The following is a 21,896-nucleotide window of genomic DNA, read 5'->3' on the forward strand; positions in this document are numbered from 1 at the left end:
CCTGTACGCCACTCTCATGTTACGTGTACCTCCATACAGCACTTATATTGTACTTTGTATCATTATCTTGATGTTGTAGCTTGTCATGCCTCCTAGTTTGACTTAGCATAGGTTAGGTCAGAGTAATGTTTATTGTGTGAACTGGACTTAATGTGTTCATGGCTATGAATAACTGTTACAAAATGAGTATTGTAGCTTATCGGACCTGTGTTTTGTAGCTGTTCCAATGACCTTCGGTATGCAGTTATTGTACGTCGCTTTGGATAAAAGTGTCTGCCAGATAAATGTAGTGTAATATGCATTGTGGGTACATTACATGTGGACTTAGAAGCCTGGACTCAAAGGTGACTGGCTGAAGGTCTTTCCTTGCCCTGTTGGTTTCCACCAATCAGAAGCTAGCATGTCTGGCAGCTCTATAGTTCATAAGAAATCGGTCTCTCCTATTTCATGAAACAACTCTTATCTCAGGATTTAGGAATGCATGCGGTTTTAGTGAATCTGGGTTTCTTTTGTGCACTAACTCTTCCTAGCCACTCCCGTTGGATAGGAAGTCTTCCCAGCATGCAGTGCTCCAGATTGAGAGCTGTGTGGAAGCCCTTGGGCTCTCTGTGCCTGATATCAAAATCAGGCCTACACAAACAGATCGTTCTGACAGATGCTGGAATACATCATCCTTGTTCACCTTGTACCCAGACCACCCCCCCCCATACACACTAATTATTGTATATTACCCCTCCCAGTTAAAAGTGACACATAACTATCCATGAGGCTCTATACTCTCCCTGTACCCTAAGCAGCATCTGAAAAACTGGTCATCATCTTCCTCCAACACAAGAGAGAATTTTTCATTAGCATGACAATCTGTGTATTCTTCATGATTTCACAAAACAGCTGGCTGCATCTAATCACATATGCCCTGGTACAATAAAGACATTGTACACTTAGCCAGAGTATGCAGTTCAAATTGCACGTAAAGGCTGTGGCATTAATCTTTGCTTTAAAATGGAATATGCAGTTACCTCCTTGGTAATTTTAGGGGCTAAAGCTTTTGAGGGTGAGGAGCCTTGTTAGTGTGATAGATGAGAGTTCATGTTTGGTAACTCTGCTCCACATTCCACACACGGAACAAAAGCAAGAAATCAAAGTGTTGCATTCATTCTTTTAATCTCCTCTTATTCCCTTTTCTCTAAAATTGGCATGTCGTCTAGAACACGTGCTACCAGCCTCTACCTGTCTCAGTCCAGCTGCTGCACTGGCAATAGTACTTTTTTCTCTGTTTCACCAGAAACATGCAGAACCAAACTGAACCATGAGTCTTGTGAACGTTTACACCCCAAATACTGACACAGGCTGAGTGTTTTGGCCTTTATTTCAATGCAGGTTCAAATCCTGCCATGGGTGGCGCTGTTGAGTGAGAGAACGCACACTGAATTCTGAATTTGACAATTGACCAAGAAAACAAAACTGTACTGCATTCCTTTCTCTATTTTGGCCTCTCTCTAAAACCCAAACTCTTGAGTGAAAGTGGCTCTGTACACAGAGGCCTTGCCCCTTGGCATTGGATATTTGGTTTGTGAGACATCCCTGTTTGTGAGTCACAGTGCAGAATCTGAGCGCCTCCCATTTTCTGAGAAAAGAGTAAAGTGGAAGTGTAAAGTTACGGAAGCACTCTTACCCATCTCAACCCTCCTCTGGACATACCCACATCTCTCTGATGACAACGGAGAGTGGGTGGAGCTGGATTCTGAGGACGACAATTTTGTGCCTAGATTTGGAGACTGACATCTATCTTCATTACCTGTTTGTGGATTGACTCGTTTGATGTTAACTAAGAAAAAAAATATTAATTGTGGAAAGTCTTATCATGGAAAGCAGATGCAAGTCTTGTACTTAAAAGCCTTTGAAGGTGGGTTGATGACATACGTCTCAAATAAGTGCTTAGGGGCTTAACTTAAATGCCTAACTACCAAAAAAGAACGCTATGAAATTAAAGTGAGCACAGAATGCAGACCAACTACATTTCTCAAACTTAGGGCTTATAAGACACAAACAAGGGTGACCATTTTTGGTAAAGTAAATCATAACACAAGCACAAAGCCACTACAGAGAGTTAGAGCAGTGTGCAGTGCCTGTGGATGAAATGCTGCACAACCATCCCTATTACTGCTCTGCTCTTTTTAAAAACAGGCATTCTAGACAGCCACCTTGTGTTCAGAATTAGCCCTGGCCCTTCCTGCTGAATTCAGTCTCAGTCATTTGAGCGCAAGAAAAGACATTGCCTCCAATCTCTCAGCATGTCCAAACATGAAGGAACCCATCTGAACAGCATGGATGTCTGCCAAGCTTTGTGGAAATTCTTTCAGGCTGTGTTCATTGAGTTCAAGCATGATGGTATCTTTGTGTGTACCCAGTTAATATCTCAGAGCTGAAACGTCTTGCGCATGTACGCTGTTCCATTTCACACTGCTTGAGAAACATTCCTCCTGCCTAGCCTTACATAAGGTGACTGCACAGCTTTACAGCCTGCTGAATAATTCACTTTCACCAGTGCTCAGGCTGAAGAACTGCAATCGCACGCTCTCTCTCAGAGATGCAGTTTTGCTTCCTTTCAGAAGTAACGTGGGGATTGGCATGGCAACATGGTAAACGAGCAGACAAACACCACGTGGCGTGATGAGTCACAGCAGAAGCGGTCCAGGAAGCTCAGCGGCTGTGCTGCCGACCTGACCATCTCAGAGAGAGGGGAAGGGGGAGTTCTGTGCTCTGCTGGCGCTCTTTTATCAGAGAGCCCTTTTCCAGCTGCTCCCTGAACTCTTTCACAGGCCTTTTCCAGCTGCTCCCTGAACTCTTTCACAGGCCTTTTCCTGCATCAGGGATTCCAAAAAAGGAAACACAAAATGCACAAATCACTCTTGGGCTCCGGAGGTCTGAGAGTGAATTGGATCCAGACAGGAGACTTGGAACAGTGTGTGCTCAAATGCATCGGTGTGCCTATTCTGTGGTCATGACTGTACTGTAAGTACGTTAGCAACGTCGAGCTTGGATTATTGGGGTGAAAGCCCTACCCCAATACTGAATGGCAGGGTGTTTGATTGATTCCCAAAATGCTTATATTTTAATATGCTTATAATATGCATACTGATATAATACAAAAAAATATTTTTCCACAAAATATTTAAGGTTATGTTAAAGGGTTATACTGACCACTGATCAGTTTTTGATGGGAAAAAAAGGGAAAAAAACTCATTGCAAGCAGGAGTAGAATCCAGCATGGACTGGGCTTGTATTTTATGTACTAGCAAAATTAAGCATATCCAAGACAGTGTTACTTTTCCATGAAATTCTTCACATGATGAGCTTCTCTGTCAGTAAAATAAAACCTTTACGCAGTGTTTAAAAATTATTTAAGGATTAATAAGTCAGCAACAACATTGTGCAGCAAATGACTGAAGCCCTAATCAGCTGCAGCCTGCCATCTAAACCACTTTTATCATCTGTAGTCAGGTCCTCAAAGGTGATCATGGTACAACAAAAACAATGAAACAATGATTTAATGTAAAATAATCTAAGCTAAAGATTTAGACAGGAAGGCTCATATTTACAAAGGGAGTGGGGGGAGGACATTGCACAATGAAGGCTCGGGATTCTAAGCCAGGATGTTGATACGCAGATATCTTCTGATTGAGAGGAATGGCCAGCACAGATGTTTCCTGTGGTAAACTGTCTTTTCAAAATGGAACATAGCACACAGGACCTGGGCAGTTTTCTGAAAAATGAAAAAATTCTTCACTGTTACGTGTCTGATTAAAAGTTAAGAAAAGCAAGAATACCATACTTAGCTGACGTCTTATTTATTCATCTGTTTATTTATTTTACATTTTCTCAGTGTTCACAGCTGCATTTGCAAGATTAAATTACTGAAGGCAATGCAACTGCATCTCATCAAACCAAAGGTGTAACTTTAGTTTGAATATTGGGAGGGGTGAAATGCGTAGTCTAAACCCTAGAACTGCAACCCCTGTAGGGGGTTCTATGTGCATGCCCCCCAGGAAGTTTTTTTTTTTTTAAAGCAAGCTGTGAAACGATCATTTCCATTTAAAATTGATGAAAAATGAGGTAAATATCATGAATGAAATAATACAAATGCAAAATAATACGTTTGAGGTTATTTAAAAATTTTTAAAAAAGCTTTCCCTGAAAGAAATCTGTATTTATTGCTCATTTTTCAATGGCCATAGGTACACCCATGTATTAACGGTTCTTCAAGCTGCTGAACACAGCTATGAACTCGCCTTAACCCTCAGCCTTACCGTTCTCCTAACCCTAACTCTAACCCTAGTTTGGGCCCTTAACCCGTTGATACCATCGAAAACTCCGTTGATACCATCGAAAACTTCAGAAAACCCATTTAACTTTGATGAAAAACAAGGTAAATATCATGATACAATGCAAAGTAATAGGTTTGAGGTCATTAAAAAATGGTGCTTTCAAAATCATTAACAAACCCATGTACTAACCGTTCTTCAAGCTGTTGAACACAGCCGTACACTCGCCTCAACCCTCAGACTTACCATTTTCATAACCCTAACCCTAGCACTAACCCTAATCCTAATGTGATCCCTATAACCTAATTGAAACCATAGGTATTTTTTAGATCATGAATCAATAATAGATCAATATTTTTAGATCAATAATACAAATGCAAAATAATATGGTTGAGGTAAAAAAAAAAAAAATGTTTTCCCTGAAAAATATGCATATATTCAACATCTTTTTACTGTCATAGGAACAGTAGATTAGATGGAAGCTGAAGATAATTTAATGGTTGAGCTGTGAAATCAGCGGCAAATTTCAAAAGATCTAAATTCAAATTTCTCAGCAACCAACCACATTTCCACACTGTCCTCCCCAGTTTAGCAGACAGGAGAATGATTAGGCTGTGATTGGGTTCTTGCAGACACAGCTGATTCAATTGCTTACCTGTGACTCTTGGCATATCAATTATGTTATCAGACAGCATTGACTGAAAATAAACTTTTACCAGAATAACTTTTCAATAGCATAAAAACAAGCCTTTTAACCCCCAATCAATTGCTTGTGAAGGTCTTGTTGCCTTTCATTTCATCATTCAGTTAGCTTAGTTCAAGTCACATACCTCGCATTGCTTCACAGTTGACTGACAGCAACCAGTAGCTTATCTAGATCACATAAGCAGCAGTTCCATTGATTTTCAAGATACACGCCTAGTAAGGATTGCAAAAGATTGGCAGGTTTGTCCCATGTGGCAGGGTGCAGCAGTTTCAGAGGAAGCCGACGCGTGATTCGCCGAGAGTCTCGCCACAGCGTCACTGTGCTTTCCTGTCTGCTGTGCGTGAGACCGCGTCCTCGTCCTGGTGCGCCTTCAATTCAGTTGTAATGGAAATGAGTTCAATTGAATGTCATCAGTTCACTTCATACAAAGGATTTGCATGCTTCTGTAGGGCTGGGTAGTGTCCTTTACTGATCTGAAATCAGTTTTGTCTTGTTTACTCGACGCTTTAGTTTCAGAGAGAATGACGGCAAGGTTGAATGGGGCAAATTGTGCACCCATGAGTTTTTGGACTGATGCTGTGTGGTTTGGCCTCAATTTTTTTTTTGTGGTTTGGCCTCAAATTGTTGGTGATCAGTCTTTTGAAATTATTTATGACTGATGAATGCAAAGATTTATAATTATTAATTAGTTGTTTTATTTGGAGGGGGTTGGGGGGGGGGTGATTTCATAAACACTAACTCACAACAAAGAAAAGAGTGCCTCCATATGGCTGTGGCCTCCGCCTGTTTTGCTGTAGGAGGGGCATGTCAGGGAAGCGTCGCTCTTGGCCTCTGCACACGGCCAGGCCTCGTTTACCTCAGTCGGCCTTTTGTCTCAAACAGGCTCAGTTTTCAGAGACAGTGAATCACTCCTCTTGATTTCGTAAGTCCTGACAAACAGGCCTTCCTCCCTACCTCCCCCTCTCCAAAGGCAACAACCCACTCTTATGCGGGACTTGTTTTGTTAGTGATTGTTAAACGGACAGAGATAAGATATTTGATATATTATTTGCATAGTGCTTTTTACAGAAAACTCGTGAAGGTGCTTTACAGAGAGACAGAAAAGAGCAAAAGTAGAGTGACAGCAAAAACAGAGTAAGAATCATGCAAAAACCAAGCCTGAACCCCCAAATAGCAAGCACATGAGGTAAAAAGAATCTCCCAGCGGCAGGGGAGAAAAGCCGTCAAACCGAGGTAAGAAGAAATCTCGGGAGGAACCTGGCTACAGAGGGGGAGCCCATCCTCCGTTGACCAGCCTGGTGTAAACAGTGGTAGAATGGGTGGAATAGAATATGTACTAGAAGATCAATCAAATAAAATGCAAATAAAGCAAATAAAATGGGTCAAGCGGGTTATAACTGAGGTAATAAACTAACTGGAGCAGTAGAAGTCCAAATTGTATAGTTCAGTATAGTGGGGTTTAGAGGGGCAGGGTGATACATCTGGAGCTCCAGGCTGCATCAAGGCATGGGCATGAAGCAAGGGAGCAAGAGGGCTGCAGCGGTCTGCGACCAAGCAGAGAGGCACAGGGCTGGAGCGCTCCCCTGAACTCAGGGTGAGGAAACAGGCTGGGGCGGTCCGTGAACACAGGGCGTGGGAGGGGCAGGAGCCCCAGGGAAAAAGAAACAAGAGATGATGAGGTTTGCCATCATAAAGATTGTCAACAGGCTAAGTAAATGTAGTCTCTATGCCAAAGCCTAGAATAAATACTTGGACAGAAGCTCCCTCCAGCTACTATAAAATCCACGGCCACATGTGAACAGCCCATAATGGTTAAGGCACTCACTACTGAGAGCCCTCCTACTGGAGCCCCAACTCCATTTCAATTTATGTTCTAACCGTGCTGGGCTGACTCAGACCATACATTCAGGGAGAAGCCTAAACTACCGTCCTCCCTCTGTGCCATAGCTCAGGATACTGCCCTGGGTAGGTTAATAAGCAAACATGTGTGACTGTCTAGGCATTTGAACACAGCTATCCTCTTAGTGTAAATGTATATGCAATGAGTGCGTGGCAGGGTTTACAGGGAAGGGTATAGCAACGAAGCGGACCACACCTTTCCCACTCCCGCACATACTTTAAACAGTGATAATCCGCCACTGAGCACACTGTTAGTCAGACATTATACTCTTTAGTCATTTCAATGACATACTACTGTTACTCATCCCTCAACTGCTGGTGACCACAGTAAATATTGAAATGTTTATTGGCTTTATCAACATTCTGTTGCATTTTGATGATTAATGTTATTTAGATCCAATGTTCGGTCTGTCTCACAGCTTGTGAGATCTCAGCCAAGTGTGGGCTGAGAAAACGTGAAACATACAGTACATGATGATGCTGAATATTGGAGTGTTGATCAATTATGTTGCCGTTGTTCTGTGGCTCCTGGTTGTGTCTCCCCAGAAGACATGTAAAACGCTGGAGCAGCACCGTCTCTGTTCACCCGAGTCTGCAATGGAATAACAGATCCTGTTACAGAGAGAGAAGGACCAGATATCAGGAAGTGTAACGGTTCAAACCTTTTTCTAAAACCTGAAAGTGAAATCTCAGAAAACAAGCGGTTGTTTTATGCTGTAAATCTTATGATATGTAGAATTTCTTTATCTGAGATTTCACTTTCAGGAGAGTGGTGAACTAAGGTGTTGCTTTGTCAGTGTTCAGGTTTCCGATCACCTACACACAACATAGTTTACACACGCTCCTCTCACCTGATTTTGAAATCAAATGGGCATACTTTTGGCCTGTCTCTACAGTGTATGACTGTGGACCAAATATACTAAATTCACTTCCCCTAAAGCTCAAAGGTCAACAGTAAAGATGAATATTGACCAAACCCTTTGTACAGGTTTTTGCTGATTGTTAGAGGTGCTCAATCTTTACCCCTGATAAAGCGGTTAATGTTCGGGGGTCATGTAGCAGTTCTTTGAATCTTTAGGAATGTACTGCATCCAATTACTGTTCAGATCTTAGGAGCTGATCAGTCTGGTCCAGCAAGTCACGTGAAAAATTGTGCAGGGAATTACAGGAGCAGAATGAGCATAAGCCAGTCCATAGTTTAGTGCTGAGCAGGAAGAATGTCAGGCTAACTTTAAGACTGTACTCCTTGTGAGTTGTTATTGTTTTTCTTTGATCACCTGCATCATCAAGTCTTATTTAAACATATTGTAGTGAGGTACAAAATAAATATATATTGTTGTTGCAGCAGTACCTTCAGTATTATTTGGAAATACATTTGATCAAGAGCAATTTGTGAGGTCATCACTGAAGTAGCTGAATTAGCCTTTTGAGTTCAGGAAGTCGATCATGACTGTAAACCCCTCCCCCACAATTTCAGGACGTTTTCTGGTTTGATTTGGAATCAAACCCCTCCTTAAGATGAATTCCTTACTATGCCTCTGATTAGAATGTGTGATGAATTTCTTTCTCGTAAGGCAGCATAAACAGCGCTAATTCTGGCAGAAGTGCATCCTGGGTAAGATGCGTACAGTGCGGTTTATAAGCTAGTTTAGTAAATCTTACCCGTGCACGGCCTCCCATTTAACATCGTACAGTAAGTCAGCCTGTCACACAGTGAGAGTTAGAGCCTGTGCACTGCGCACTATGTGGGTAGGCACACCCAGTGGAGCACTTGGAGAGCGTTCAAAAATGCTGCAGCTGTACCGTCGGTTTCCCCCACAGCATATTTCTCATGGAGAGGAGGAGAGAAAGCACAGAGGAGGAGGGTAAACAGCAGATGAGACGGCTGGAAAAAGATGGGTACGGCTCACGGAGGGTTCATCGCCTGCGTAAACTGCGCCCGGAGAAACGCTCTCAAACAAAAATGAAATGACTAACATGGCGCACAAATTCATGTGCAAACATTTCAACAAAGGAGACAAGTTTCTATGAAACCTGAATGCAAACGGGCTACAAATGTCTACAGTCGAAGTGAAGACACAGAATGCCACTTTCTAAAACAAAAAGAATGCACAAATTATTTCAGCTGAGAAAATCTGTAGGAATGGCACTCCTAAATAAAACAATAATGTTTCAATTGAAATATAGTTTCAGTATGTTGCCCTGTCTGTTTTATTAAGTTGTTGATCACTGTGCTGTAAACCCACATTTCTCAATTGATAATTAAACAGGAAGCAGCAATATTGCTTCCTCTGGATTTAAAAAATATAAAAGGCATGTTCTGGGTATGACTAGCATTTTTCATGACTGAATTCTTCACCTAGGAAATATGACCTAAGAACAAGTAATAAATTATCTGTACTTACAAGCCATACTAAAAGTCCCTACAAACATCTTTCTTACTTACAGATTTTAAATTAGAGGAAGTAACTACTTATAGTTTTCTCTCTTAAACAATCCTCTACCTTAATTCTTGATTATTCTTTAAGCCTGGCATGTCTATGAATTGCATTTATGTGAAATATCAATTATAATATAAAGTATCAGAATGCATATAAGTAGACACAAATGTATTTTGATAACGTGAATAGATTTGAACTTAAAAATGCAATAGATATGAGAGAGAGAGAGTGTGTGTGTGTGTGTTTGTGTGTGTGTGTGAGAGAGAGAGAGAGAGAGCAAGAGTTTGTGCTTCCTGTCTGATGTTCTAGAAGCCCTTGTAATGACCGCATAGTTGTGTGTTTTACATGGAATCTGACTGTGCTGCAGGGAGGTGTCAGGTGACATGTGGGTGGAACCAGGCCCGGAGCAGCAGACCCAGTCTGAGAATGTGTGAGTTACCATGGAACCGGAGAAACATTGCATAACCTCCACCCTCCTGAAAACCCATACAACTCAGGTCTTCAGGCCTACAAGAAACACCCTCTGATATTCAGGAATTTTGAGGAAGTGTTCCAGCTTACAGTATACAGCGAAGCAGCTGATTGCATTTACATTTTACATTATTATGGCCATGTTGTTGGATGAGAGCAGTACTCCCTCCCCATTCTTTGAGGAAAACATCATTAGGAATTTAGCAAGCCAATTAATCAGAGGACCTAGAACTCAAACTAATTAGATATGTGACATAAATTTGAGGATGAAGGAGGAATAGAGATAATGAAATGACAGGGGGTTTAGCAGCTATAGTTGTAGAGACTGACGAAAAGGGAATAGATGTACCTATTGGTATGCGGTGGTGAGATGTGGTGTGTGTCTGTGTGTGCGCGTGTGTTTGGGGGGGGGGGGGGTGAGGGAGGGAATATATACAGGGAGGATGCAGCTGCATGCAGAACATGTGATTTATGTACGTTTATTTGTGTTTCTGAGCACGCCCAGTCTTCCTCCCACCTTGCATTTTACTGCTATTTAGCGCTCTTACAGGCTTCAAACCCAGAGCCACACACAGGAGCGTGCACAATAGCTGCACAGCAGTAGCTGTAGCCTGTGCGTGTGAAATCTTGTCTGTGGTGACAGCCTATGCAGTAGTGTAAACAAATGAACCCCCAGGCAGAATAGAGCTGGGTGGTGCAGGAGATTAAAATGCATGTGGCCAACAACCCAGGTAGTAGACTGATAAAACTGCTATTAATGTAAAGGTTTAATATTGCAATTACAGTAGATTTAATATATATATTAATATATTATTAATATATAATATTATATATATATATATATATATATATATATATTTATTTATATTTCTACCCGAATTAACTGAAATTCAATGATTTTTGTATTATTTTTGTATTTTGTTTTAGATGTAATTATGCAGGGTTGTTTACGTTGTTTAGGATGATCTAAACTAACCTACAGTTACAGATGCAGTCAGGAGCTTTTTCCAGTTAATATGTTTGAAAAAGATATTAGAAAAGTTGGTAAAGTGGCATCTAGGCATTCAGGTGAAATCCCAGCAACATTTGGTTGAAAAGAGAAAGTTTTGTAACCTACTAGGACATAGCCAGGCTATGTCTGACTATATCCACAGCTAATGTTCTGCCATGTTGCATAAGATAGATCTCTCATACTTACCAGACCTAAATCAGCCATGTCATAATTTCATTACTTATCTATAGGTTAAATTATTGTTAAATACATCACTGTAGTATAAAACGCCGCTTCAATGAAGCAAAATACTTTTGCGCCCTCTGGTGGACTTAATGAACAACGCTAAATCCGCATTTGGAAAAAAAATCCACATTCCCAACACAGTAAATACACATAAAATATATTCCAGATCATGCTGTCAAACAAGTACATGCACAAGCATAGACTATCAAATATTCAGTGTTTTGCAGGTCTCCATTGCATCCATGTGAGAGGAGCATGCACATGCATATCCTCCTAAGGCCTGGAAACTCATTTTTGTCCCCTGCAGGGGCCATGAATCTCTGCTCTTAGGGACATTCAAAATAAAAAAATTAAAATCAAAACTGAAACACTTAAACTTTTACTGCTGTCCTAATAAGAGACTTGGGGTAGGAGCCCAGTGTCATAATCATATTACATATTGCACATAAACAAATACTCAGATAACTTTGCAGTGCTGTTGTAAGAGGGAATAGGTTAACTGCATGCCAGCTATATCTGCCAGATTCTAGACATCTGTACCGGACCCTAGAAACATGTGCCTTGTACAAAGTTAAATCTCTCTGAGTGGGCAGCATGAAAAGGTCAGCCAGATGTGGACAAGGAGTACTGTCCATAGACAGCCACCTTGTAGCCAGTGAGGAATGTGTTCTGCAAAATATGTTTGTTTAAACTACTGTGTCTCAGAGACCAGACCAGAAACAATGTTGTGAAGCATTTCAACCCCCCCCCCCCCCCCAAAAAAACAAAAAAAAAAAAATTAATCGTTAACAATAAATATGTTTGCATGACTGCTCCATAGGCCTATAGTGCAAGAACAGACAGTGAACACTTCAATCAGCAGCTGAAGTGAGGGACCAGGTCATTTCTTTTCACTCAAACATTAAATTGTCCACGTGTACTTTAGCACCATAGCGAGCCACATCTTGCATGTGTTAGCGTCACACATTGTTACTGTCCAGAGACCACATTCTTCTGAATTCCATTCCACTAACTGAAATCTTTCCAGACCACAGACTGTGGTATATAGAGGCCTAAAGGCACTACATAACAGCTCAATTTAAAGCACTGTATCAATTCAAAGAGTGAATGAACTGAAAACAGAATTAGGAATAACCTAGATGAATAAGGGTGTTTTCACATAGAGTTCTTTTAAAGTGAATCAAACTCAGTTCTTTTTTAAGTGAACCGAAAAGTGAACCAGCTGCAAATTAACTCAGTCCTTTGTGTGCTTTGTAAGTGGACTTGAAAGAGGACTCAGCTCTCTTTCTGGTACACTTAAGCATCGATGAGATCTCAGACCACTTATTGTTCACACAACAGCTCCTTTAGAACTCAGACCTTGCTGTTATAAAATTGAATTATGGACTGGTGTTTAAGTACGTAAGTACGCATGAATGGCAAAAAGAAAAAAATGTATGGAAATTTTATGTCCTAATGGAATGTGTACCTAAAAATAGGTAGGGCATTTGCACCATTATAACATAAAATTGGCATGCAAATCTTTTTGCCGTTAATGTGCACTTGTGTACCACTTATGTCAACCCCTGATTATGGGTAATTTTCTTCAAGATGGCCTCTGCAAATGTGTTTATTTGGTTATTTGGCTACATTTTGATGAAGCTGATGCAAGAACAGCCCAGGTTTCTTTGGACCATACAAAGACCACCAGCAGCCATTCCATTTTTTCTTTTCAGCTGGGTAGGCATAGAAAGCATGGCAAGTCTTAAAAGTATTAAAGTGCACAGCAAAACCCAGGGGACGCATTGTGTTCACAATGCACAAATTAAGTGGACCTCGAAAAGAACCACAAACGACCACCTCTTGAGTGTGAAAACACTTTTAAAACACCCAATGTGCCCATTAGGGTTAAAATTACAATATGCTTATACACGGCACTAAAATATGCATCGCCCAATATGGCTTTATAGACCCATAGCGCAGCTGCATTAAATGCTACTTAATTGATGTACATGTACTCTTCTCGCTTGGATTTTTAGTGACAAAAACATTTGAAATAGGCATGTTACAGCACAAGTAATAATGACACTCACACTTTTCCCCCTCTATGGAACTGAACATTGGTGTTGACGAGAAGATGGTTAACCACAGTGCAGAACTGCAAGGCCACGATATGTCCTTGCAAACAGTACAGTGATAAACCAAGCCAGACCCACACCAAGGAAGGTGACATATGAAAAGCCCATTAAGCTACAGGATGTGTACGGTTATGCTTCACAAACAGAAAGGAGGTGAATGAAAGCCAGGCCGACACCAATGAAAGAGACAGAGAGAGAAGAGCCCATTACAAGCTGTCATTTTTATTCTGGGCACGGCACACGAAGCACATCTCAAACCGATGTGTCCCATGCACTTTTAATAAAGGTAATATTAAAGGTACAGTTTCTAAGTACAATATAACAACATTCATATTAGAATGAAAAGTATTTAAAAGACAACATTAAATTTCTTATTTTCTTTACAGTTGTATTTACAAAAATGAATCAAAATACTTTTTTTATATTTAAGAATCAGACGAGAAGGAGCAAAGCTACCGTTGTGTGAAGAGACTACTCCTAAAGAGAATTTAAAAGAGCAGGATTTAAAAAGTTAACGTGAATCATTTGTCCCCATTTTAAGATCAGTAGCAAACATGGTACATAAAAATTTGTGACAACCCTAATCCTGGCTTTACAATTATTTATGTTTTGTTGCTTTAGCACAGAACCCCTTCAATCTCACATTTAACAAAAACAAGGTTCAAGAAATGCAAATGAGTTTGTAGGCTTATACAGACACATTTGAATACTCAAAAAATACAATTCTTAAGTCAATTTCCTGTATTAGATAAAATACATTTCATTCAGCTTAAAACAAACACACCAAAAAAGGATTGTCTATTGTTTTTTTTGTTTTTCAGACATCCAAACCTAGGTGTGAAGTGAATTTCATCTCCTTTTACGAGCAAATGTCAACCAGAATTTACTCAAAGTAAGTCTCAACTCTTGATTTTAAGAAATCTTGGTGTGTGGTCTTAACCCGTTCTGCTTATATTTATTGACTTATATAAAAACATGTATACTGTACACTGCAAACTCATTATTCTTTATCAACTAAATGGTTAGCAGTTATATAAAACACATTTTTATGAAAAAATGAAATAAAACTAAGACAGTTTAATATCATTTATACATCCTGCAACACAGAAAGAGAAACCCTGTCTAATGTGTCTTTCATTATTGAGAGCATATTCTGGTTGATATTGGCCACAAAAAGCACATGACATGAACCCTCTTATGTACGGCATATTTCTGTATATTAACACTTAATAGAGGCATCTGTGCTCAGGTCCTGTCGAGGCTGTGGACTTGAAGACAGACTACCTTTAAAAACGCCTGGTGGTGAAAATGGTGGTCTAAGAAGCTGGGCTACCCGGACAAAACTCCTCCTTCAGAATGGACTCAATTGGAATTTTCACTTGAGAGAAAGCTAGCTTTCTGGGTTGAGGTATGGACTGTAGTGATGTCCAGATTTTGACACAGAGGACGTTAAGTGTATTCCTTGAACACCCTCTAGCTCCCCCTTGAGGCAAGCTTTGCCACTGCTCTGGGGCTTCGAGACAGACCAGTACATTTTCACAACCAGGAATGCCACTAACGAAACAGAAGAGGCAAAACACTTACTTTTCAGCCAAAACTAAATCAAACACATTTGTTTTTCTTTTTTTTTTTCCAGAAAGTGGAAAGACATGTATTGCAATTCTGCCTTTTCATTAACCCAAGGAACAGATACTGCTTTTGCTAATAATCTTAAATTGAGAAGGAATAAGAGCCTCATCCCAAGACTAGCACGCTGATACAGGTACTCGCTGGGTATTATAGTAATTTACCATTATGTTCATTATCATTATTATTAATATTATCATTATTCCTTTAGTCCTAATAATAATAATGCATCAATATTCAGTGAAATTAATAGGACGAATAGGGTGGCCTAGTTCTAGGAATTAAGGTTTTGTTCACAAAAGTAACTTATCTAGCACCACACATCAGAATAACACAAAATAAATTTTCAGCACACCCTACCTCTATCAAACTAAGCCTAAAAGAGTAGTTATACTAAAACAGAGATATTGTACAGCATGATGTCTTTAATAAACAGATAAATATTTGCACTGAGTAGGCGTTTATAGCAGTATTTTCATCTTACCTATACAGACAGAAGTTATAAAGTTACCTCTATACATGTGATCAATAATAACATTAAATATTGTGAATTAAAAGCAGAGAGAGATTGAGCTTGAGAGAGAGCGAGACAAATACAGGTGTATGCAGGCCATCTGAAGTTCTTTGTTCTCAGCGTAGGAACAGAACTGGTCAAATATACAAATGATAAAATACCAAACAAAAAAACTAACAAAAACAAACAAAAAAACAACATGATAAATAAGAGGTTGTATTTACATGCAGATGTCTATAACCTATGCACAAAATTAATAATACAACATTTATTTTATTGCTCAACATTCGGTTATGGCTAGAAGAGTTTTTTATTTGTTATTATTTTCAAAAAAGGTATTGTAATTTATACTTACTATGCCTGCTTTGGAAAATGAGAATATTGTTTCAGAGGATGGAATGGACTGATTCATTTAAAAATGAAAAGGAGAGAAAAACAAACTGACCTCTTGACCCTGCTGTTCTAAACACATTAAAGCCTTGTCTGGGTTTCGTGCTACTGCACTCACATACACATGCGCACACTCACGCACGCACACACATGTACAAGGACACGTTCAAAGCTATAAACCAGTGGTTGGCCCACACTTATTTTGTGGTCATATTGCTCTCACGCAGATCGTGTAACAAACAGCAAGCACAGACAGAGGAAGTAGGCAGTTCAAACTGTTCCTACTACTAAAGGAAAGGCAGTATCATTAACCCGGGTCACAGGAGTGGCTAAATCTGTTTTTCTGGTCATGTTAGAATTTAAGGGGCTTCTTTCACCGGTTATGAATACTCATCAGAATGGAGGTTTATGACCATAGAAACCCACAGTTCACCGTGCCCTAATCTGCAATACCTAGTAAAGTACCAAACCCTGCAGTAAGACTTAGGATCAGTTTCTTTATCAGTTCTTATCAAGACCGGGTAAGGGAAAAGGACACATGGGCCTAGATTCAGCCAACCTTCCCATAATTCTCAGGGATGGTCACGCACCTGCCGCAGATCCACTGCCCATTTCAGTTCCCAGCAACAATATTGCTTAAAATACATCAAACACAGAGTCACAACAAGCAAAGCCAAGCAGACAGTGTGCAGGGGGATGGCGGGAAAGCAAACCATTGGTGGCTGGTCTGTTGCTGCTGGGGCTTACTGCACGGCTCATCTGAAGGACAGCGTTTAACAGCGGGTGATAGGATGGTGCACGTTCCATCAGGACCATGACCACCATGCGGGGCTACTGCACTCAATAGCCCTCCTATGACCAGTATTAGTAATACACTACCCTTGGTCAAAATAATGTGCAGAAACATGCTAGGGTATGTTCAGACAGGAGAATATGTGACAGGCATTCACTTGCAGTGTGACCACATAAACACAGGGCATTGTTTTCTGCTGGATCAGGATTTTTGTGTTGTACGAATCTTATCCAGTGGGGAATATTACCTATTGGGAAGATAAGTGTTAGCTACTGGACGTAATGGCAATCTACAGAAGGAGAATAAACTCCTCATAAGAGCGTACCAGGTTCTAAACTGGAGGAGGCTCGAAGGAGGCCAAATTGACAGTTAAAAGCAAAGAGAGCAGGAAAACCGAAAGCTGGGTTAGGTGAAGTGTTCGTCTTTCAGAATGAGAGCCAGCCATAGCAAGCACATAAATTCAAACAAATGCTGAAGAAAAAAAAGTCTATAAATACACCCGCTTTTTACTGCACGATATTTGAAGAAAATCTTTGAAACGCAGGAAACCACGCATGCATACCATCGATGGAAAGTGCATCCAGTGCTAAGAACAGAGGTTCTTTCAAACCGAGAAACAATCGAGCGAAGGAACGGCAAAGCACATCTAACGCAGCGAAAGCACGCACCGCGCTTTGCCAAGCCCCGGCAGAGGGAGAGAAACCTATTGCCAACCGTGACCTCGCTACTCGAATACTTATCGCTATCATCTCCCTGAGCATTCCTATTCGAACCCAATACCCAGCGTAACCACCGGGACATACCCTCATGTTCCTGTGGATTGTCACTCACAGTCTATATCTTTCTCATTTGGATCTGGACAGGTGACTGTGCACCGGGAAATGTAACAAATGCAGGGAGTCGAAAGCCAAGTAGATAACACACAAGGCGTATATATTGCTTTTTGTATTGGCCTAGAACAAATCACCATGGAAAATGTATGACATATTTGGTTTTCCTACTGGAGAAATATGACTTCATAATCAGAATATGAATTGATCCCGAAGACAGCATTTGACTCTATTTCTCAACACAAGACTTCATATCTACTTGCACACGGTCACTAAAAATCCAATTCTTATGGAGAAATAATGAACAATGCCTGAACCTGCCCAAAATCATTTAGGCTATTTGCTATTCTTAGATGTGTATCTCCTTATTTGTTCTTGGCTCTAAAAGGACCGCACGGATTGAACACTTTGCCATTTCTCTGTTGAGGTCAACCTCTGAATCCAACATATTTGAGCCCAAAAGCCATACTAATAATGGACAGCTTCAAATGCAATGTCCCTCACACTGGCTGTGCCACAGGGAGTTATAGGGGACTGTGACTTTCCTCAGTGGCCAGTGGCACTCCTTAACCAAACAAGAAGGAAAAATAATGAAATGGAAACAACCAAAAAAAAAGAAAAGAAAAACTTAAAAACGAATCCAAAAAAAGACATGTAAAGTAGTTATCCCACTCTTCCCTGAGGGAGAACACACACACAGACACACACCCACACAGACACACACACACACAAACACAGACACACACACACGCACACACCAGGTGTGCTGTGTCCGTATTGCACTGAAGAGGAATGAAGGGCAAAAATGCAAACACAAAGACAACAAGGAAAAAAGAGGCTCCCCACTCAAACCCCTAATCGAGCACTGCTCCTGTCAAAGTCACCTAACTGTTTCCTGGAACGAGGAAAAGAAAAAGCAAACCGTCAGTCTCCTGGACACAGGAGAGGCTGGACACAAACATCTACTATGGCACATGTAGAGGACAGATGATAAGGTTCAACAGCAACACTGCTGCAAACAACACCAAACAAAAAATAACCGTAATAGACAGCAAAGCTTGGTGAAAATATTACCCCCACCATTGTCTTGCATTTCAATTGTTTTCTCTCCTTTTTACACAAATAACATCTATGCTAATTATTGCAGAAAAATCCTAAGTGCCACCTCATCTCTCTCTATTCTTTATCTCTTTCTGTCTCTTTCCTGGGCTGTGTAATGGGTTACAAAAATAGAAGCTTTTCAACCAGACAAGGCTTTGAACATCTCACATCTTCTGCGTTTATTTTATTGCCTAATACCGAAGGTCATTGCTGGCTGAGATGATTTCAGTAGAGGACCTATCACTGATGCAGAACACCACCCCACACACACAACCGCTGCCAGCGGTGTAAGAGGTATCAGGGCCGCTGGTTTTTAGAACACCTTACGTTCGCACACATGCTGTTTTCTCTTGACCATACCTGCTGGAAAGATCACGGCTGGCGTTCCCTCTTTAGCCACTAGATGGCATGGTTGGATTAGGTAAATCATTTAGAGCCCACAACAAAGCTCCCAGCTGGAATGAAACAAAGCTTATGTACTCCTTCATTAGCTTACGCACGTAGCATGGGGAACTCATAGCCATGCTCCCGCGGGATGCTGTCTTGATTTCCAGCACGTGAGGATGAGTCTACAGGGTCACGTGTCCAGCGAGGCGGGGGATTGGCCTGCCTGCAAGGGTGACTGTGTACAAGCACCCGTACCAACCAGAGGCAGCACGTATAGGCTCTAGGTCTCAAAAGCATGCTTTTTGAGTGAAAAAACACAGCTAAGGCTTTTCGTTTCACTGATTGGTGCAGGGCCAGAATGTATGTGACGGCGTGTTGGAGCCGACTTGTTTTGGTGTTACCATTCAACCAGTCATAGGCACGCGACCTAAGGGTGCTGCCAGAAGTACAGGCCTGGGACTGGATCTGGAAACAGCTGACTGAGCTGGGCTAGAGGGGGCTCTGACAGACCTCTCTGAGATCGGACATGCACTCTTCCCTCTCGCACAGCCCCATCATGTTTAATATTTATTTTTAACCAACCATGCTGTCATGGGCCTCCTGACTAAACTAGCAAGGAGTGGGAGGGGCAGCCGTGGTCGTACCAGCAGCTGATCCTAAGAACATCAGCCAAGGTGACGGGATGACAATTCGGAGCACGTCAGGCGGGTGAGAGAGGGACCCATAAACTCTGTGAGCTACCAAACGGGTCCGTCCCAAAGCCGGCTCCCGTTCTCCCCAAAAACATCTCCCCCCAGCAGGGAGAGAGCGTCAACATCCCTGGTTACAGAGTGAGGGCGACTCCCCTGCTTCTCCGGGCCTACGGTTTAACCAGCCCTGTCCTTACATCTCAAACAGCTCACAACCAATCACATAGCCTCAGCAGCCATCCGCTGCCCTCTAATTGGAGGAACCTCCATGACTGTGGTTATTTAACCGGTATCTCCTGTGCACATGCAAAAACATCACTAGGTAATACACAAGTCATAAATAAAAGAAAGGTGCAAATAAAAGTGCCTTATCAATTCAACAATTAAGAATAGCCTACCTACCAATATCATACATGTTATTTAAAATAGAATCTATAAACATTACTTTTTTTCTGTATAGTAAGTACTTATGACCGTATACCCTGTAGTATATTAAAAAACAGGTGGAATGAGCTCCTTCTTCTTGTGGCAGTGACCCTAGCATTAGTGGGCCACCTCTCTACAGTGAGGGATTAATAGCAGATGGCCTTTCATGATTTCACAATGCAACCATGGGAGATGGAGTCTTTGACAGCTAAAGTCATTGTAGTTCGACTAGAATTACCAGAATTCTACTTTTTCACTGAGACGATTGTCCATAGAAAGGTGCAGTTTCTATCTCATCACGGCGACAGGCCCATGCCACGCCCCCCCCCCCCCCAACCTCCCTGTGTCATTGAGAGTTTGCATTCCGATCACTGCATTCCAAAGGAAAAACACTGATTAAAACAGAGAAAGAAGGGCTGAACTTGACCAGGACGTGAAGCATAGACTGCAACTGACTATTAAGCAGATTAAGTGCTGTAGTTTCAGGCAAAATAGACCTTGTGGTTAAGATAGGTTCTTTTAGATATCTTTTAGGTTTCTGGGTTTCGCTCTTTTAGTTGTCAGTGAGAATGGCTGAGTTTTATTCAGGTTGATATTTGTTTACAGTTGGAAAATCTAGGCTTGTAAAACAACTTAAATCTTCTAAATATGTTGCTGCCTGTGGTTTTTATTTATGCATTGTGCCAAGTGTGAGCCACAGAAGATGCCCTATACACACACACGTGTGCACGTATGCATGGGAATCTGGTCAAGTTCAGCCCGACAGAAACGGATTGTTCTCTTAAAAAGTGTCCTTTTTAAGTCTCTCTTCCTTTTTTTTTCCCTGGGCTCTGGATCCCAACTGTGCACAAAAAAACAAATAAGATACAATAAAACAAACATAACAAACAAAAAAAAAAGAAGAAAAAGCCACAAAGAAACCAAAGAAGAAGAACAAACCCCACCCCGAAACATTGTGCAGTGCGTGGGCTGTCCTGGTCCCAGCAGGGCACCGCTACAGTGTCAGAAGCGTTCAGCTCGTCTTCTCCCAACATTCCAGACAGTGTTCACACCAGCGTTGGGGGGGGGGGGGGGGTTCGAGGGGCGGTGGGGGGGGTGAGCCCGTTACCCCTCCACGGGCATCGACTGCTCGAAGTCCGAGCCGAAAAGCTCCTTGTAGAGGGGGGGGAAGTGGGCGCGCACAATGTCCGGGTATATTGCTTTGAAGGCCGTCAGCTTCTCCGTGTGTCTGCTGCACAGCGCTCGCAGTGTCGACACTTTGCATATCAACTGCGGGAGAGAAGACAGAGCCAGAGAGGAACGTTATTCTGGCGCGCAGTCACCAGGAGGGGCAGGGGTAGGGGTCGTACTGAGGTTTTTGCGGGGAGCGGGGCACCAGAGCATCACAAGCGTTAAAGACACAGGTGTCAGTCGGGATTCAGCTCTCACTTAAAGCTCAGAGTGCTCTGACATGTTTGTGAATGCGAGTAAAGCATTGGAAAGCCTGGCTGAGCTTTCCCAGTGTTTCCTGTGTCAGTAACCGAGCTCATCTCACACTGCAGTGAAACAAGCATGCCCCTACCTGGGTCTCCCTGGTCCTGAGGGCAACAGTTTCTGAAGGCTTTCAGTCCAGCCAGGGGCCCAACCATCAGACTGAATGAATCACTGCCTTGATTTAGCCCCCTCCCCCACTACTGAGAGCACAGAGTAGCCGGTAACCCTGGAGGCCCTTAGGCCTAAGACCAGAGTGGAGTATTCCCGCTGTATAATGTGACACTAAAGGAGATGGCTATGATCACGGACGGGAAGGGGAGCCCTGATTGGTGAGATGAGGAGGGCGGGGCCCGTACCTTTGTCAGTATTCCGTCCTCTCTGTGGTTCTTCTGCAGGACGTGCTGAAGGGCCAGCTGGATCTTCTGTTGTAGCTTCTCCACCTTGACCTTCTCCTGGAGCCAGGATCGATCT

At 41.8% G+C, this 21,896-nt stretch overlaps 2 protein-coding genes across 9 annotated transcripts in view; one reads left to right on the top strand and one right to left on the bottom strand.

The window, feature by feature from the left end:
• The window catches only part of foxb1a (forkhead box B1a), a 181,008-nt gene that overhangs the window by 144,770 nt on the left and 14,342 nt on the right, over positions 1-21,896 (top strand). For 2 of the 7 annotated variants that reach the window (XR_010326061.1, XR_010326063.1), the window contains 2 exons: positions 9,739-9,801; positions 14,018-14,089. The exons of 1 other annotated variant lie outside the window; for it this stretch is intronic. The gene's annotated coding sequence lies outside the window, so the exon portion shown is untranslated. Of the gene's footprint in view, positions 1-2,135; positions 3,016-9,738; positions 9,802-14,017; positions 14,090-21,896 lie in introns of those variants that run through there. 4 more of the 7 variants (XR_010326062.1, XR_010326068.1, XR_010326065.1 and 1 more) reach the window with 4 other exon arrangements.
• The window catches only part of LOC135241632 (nuclear receptor ROR-alpha A-like), a 245,464-nt gene continuing 236,966 nt past the window's right edge, over positions 13,399-21,896 (bottom strand). For both annotated transcript variants that reach the window (XM_064312176.1, XM_064312177.1), the window contains 2 exons: positions 21,782-21,894; positions 13,399-21,221 (listed from right to left, as the gene is read on the bottom strand). In XM_064312176.1, coding sequence (XP_064168246.1) covers positions 21,057-21,221; positions 21,782-21,894 — 278 coding nt within the window. In that variant the 3' untranslated portion in view covers positions 13,399-21,056. The remainder of the gene's footprint in view (positions 21,222-21,781; positions 21,895-21,896) is intronic.

The sequence above is a fragment of the Anguilla rostrata genome, chromosome 16 (genome assembly GCF_018555375.3).
Source record: "Anguilla rostrata isolate EN2019 chromosome 16, ASM1855537v3, whole genome shotgun sequence".
NCBI lineage: Eukaryota > Metazoa > Chordata > Actinopteri > Anguilliformes > Anguillidae > Anguilla > Anguilla rostrata.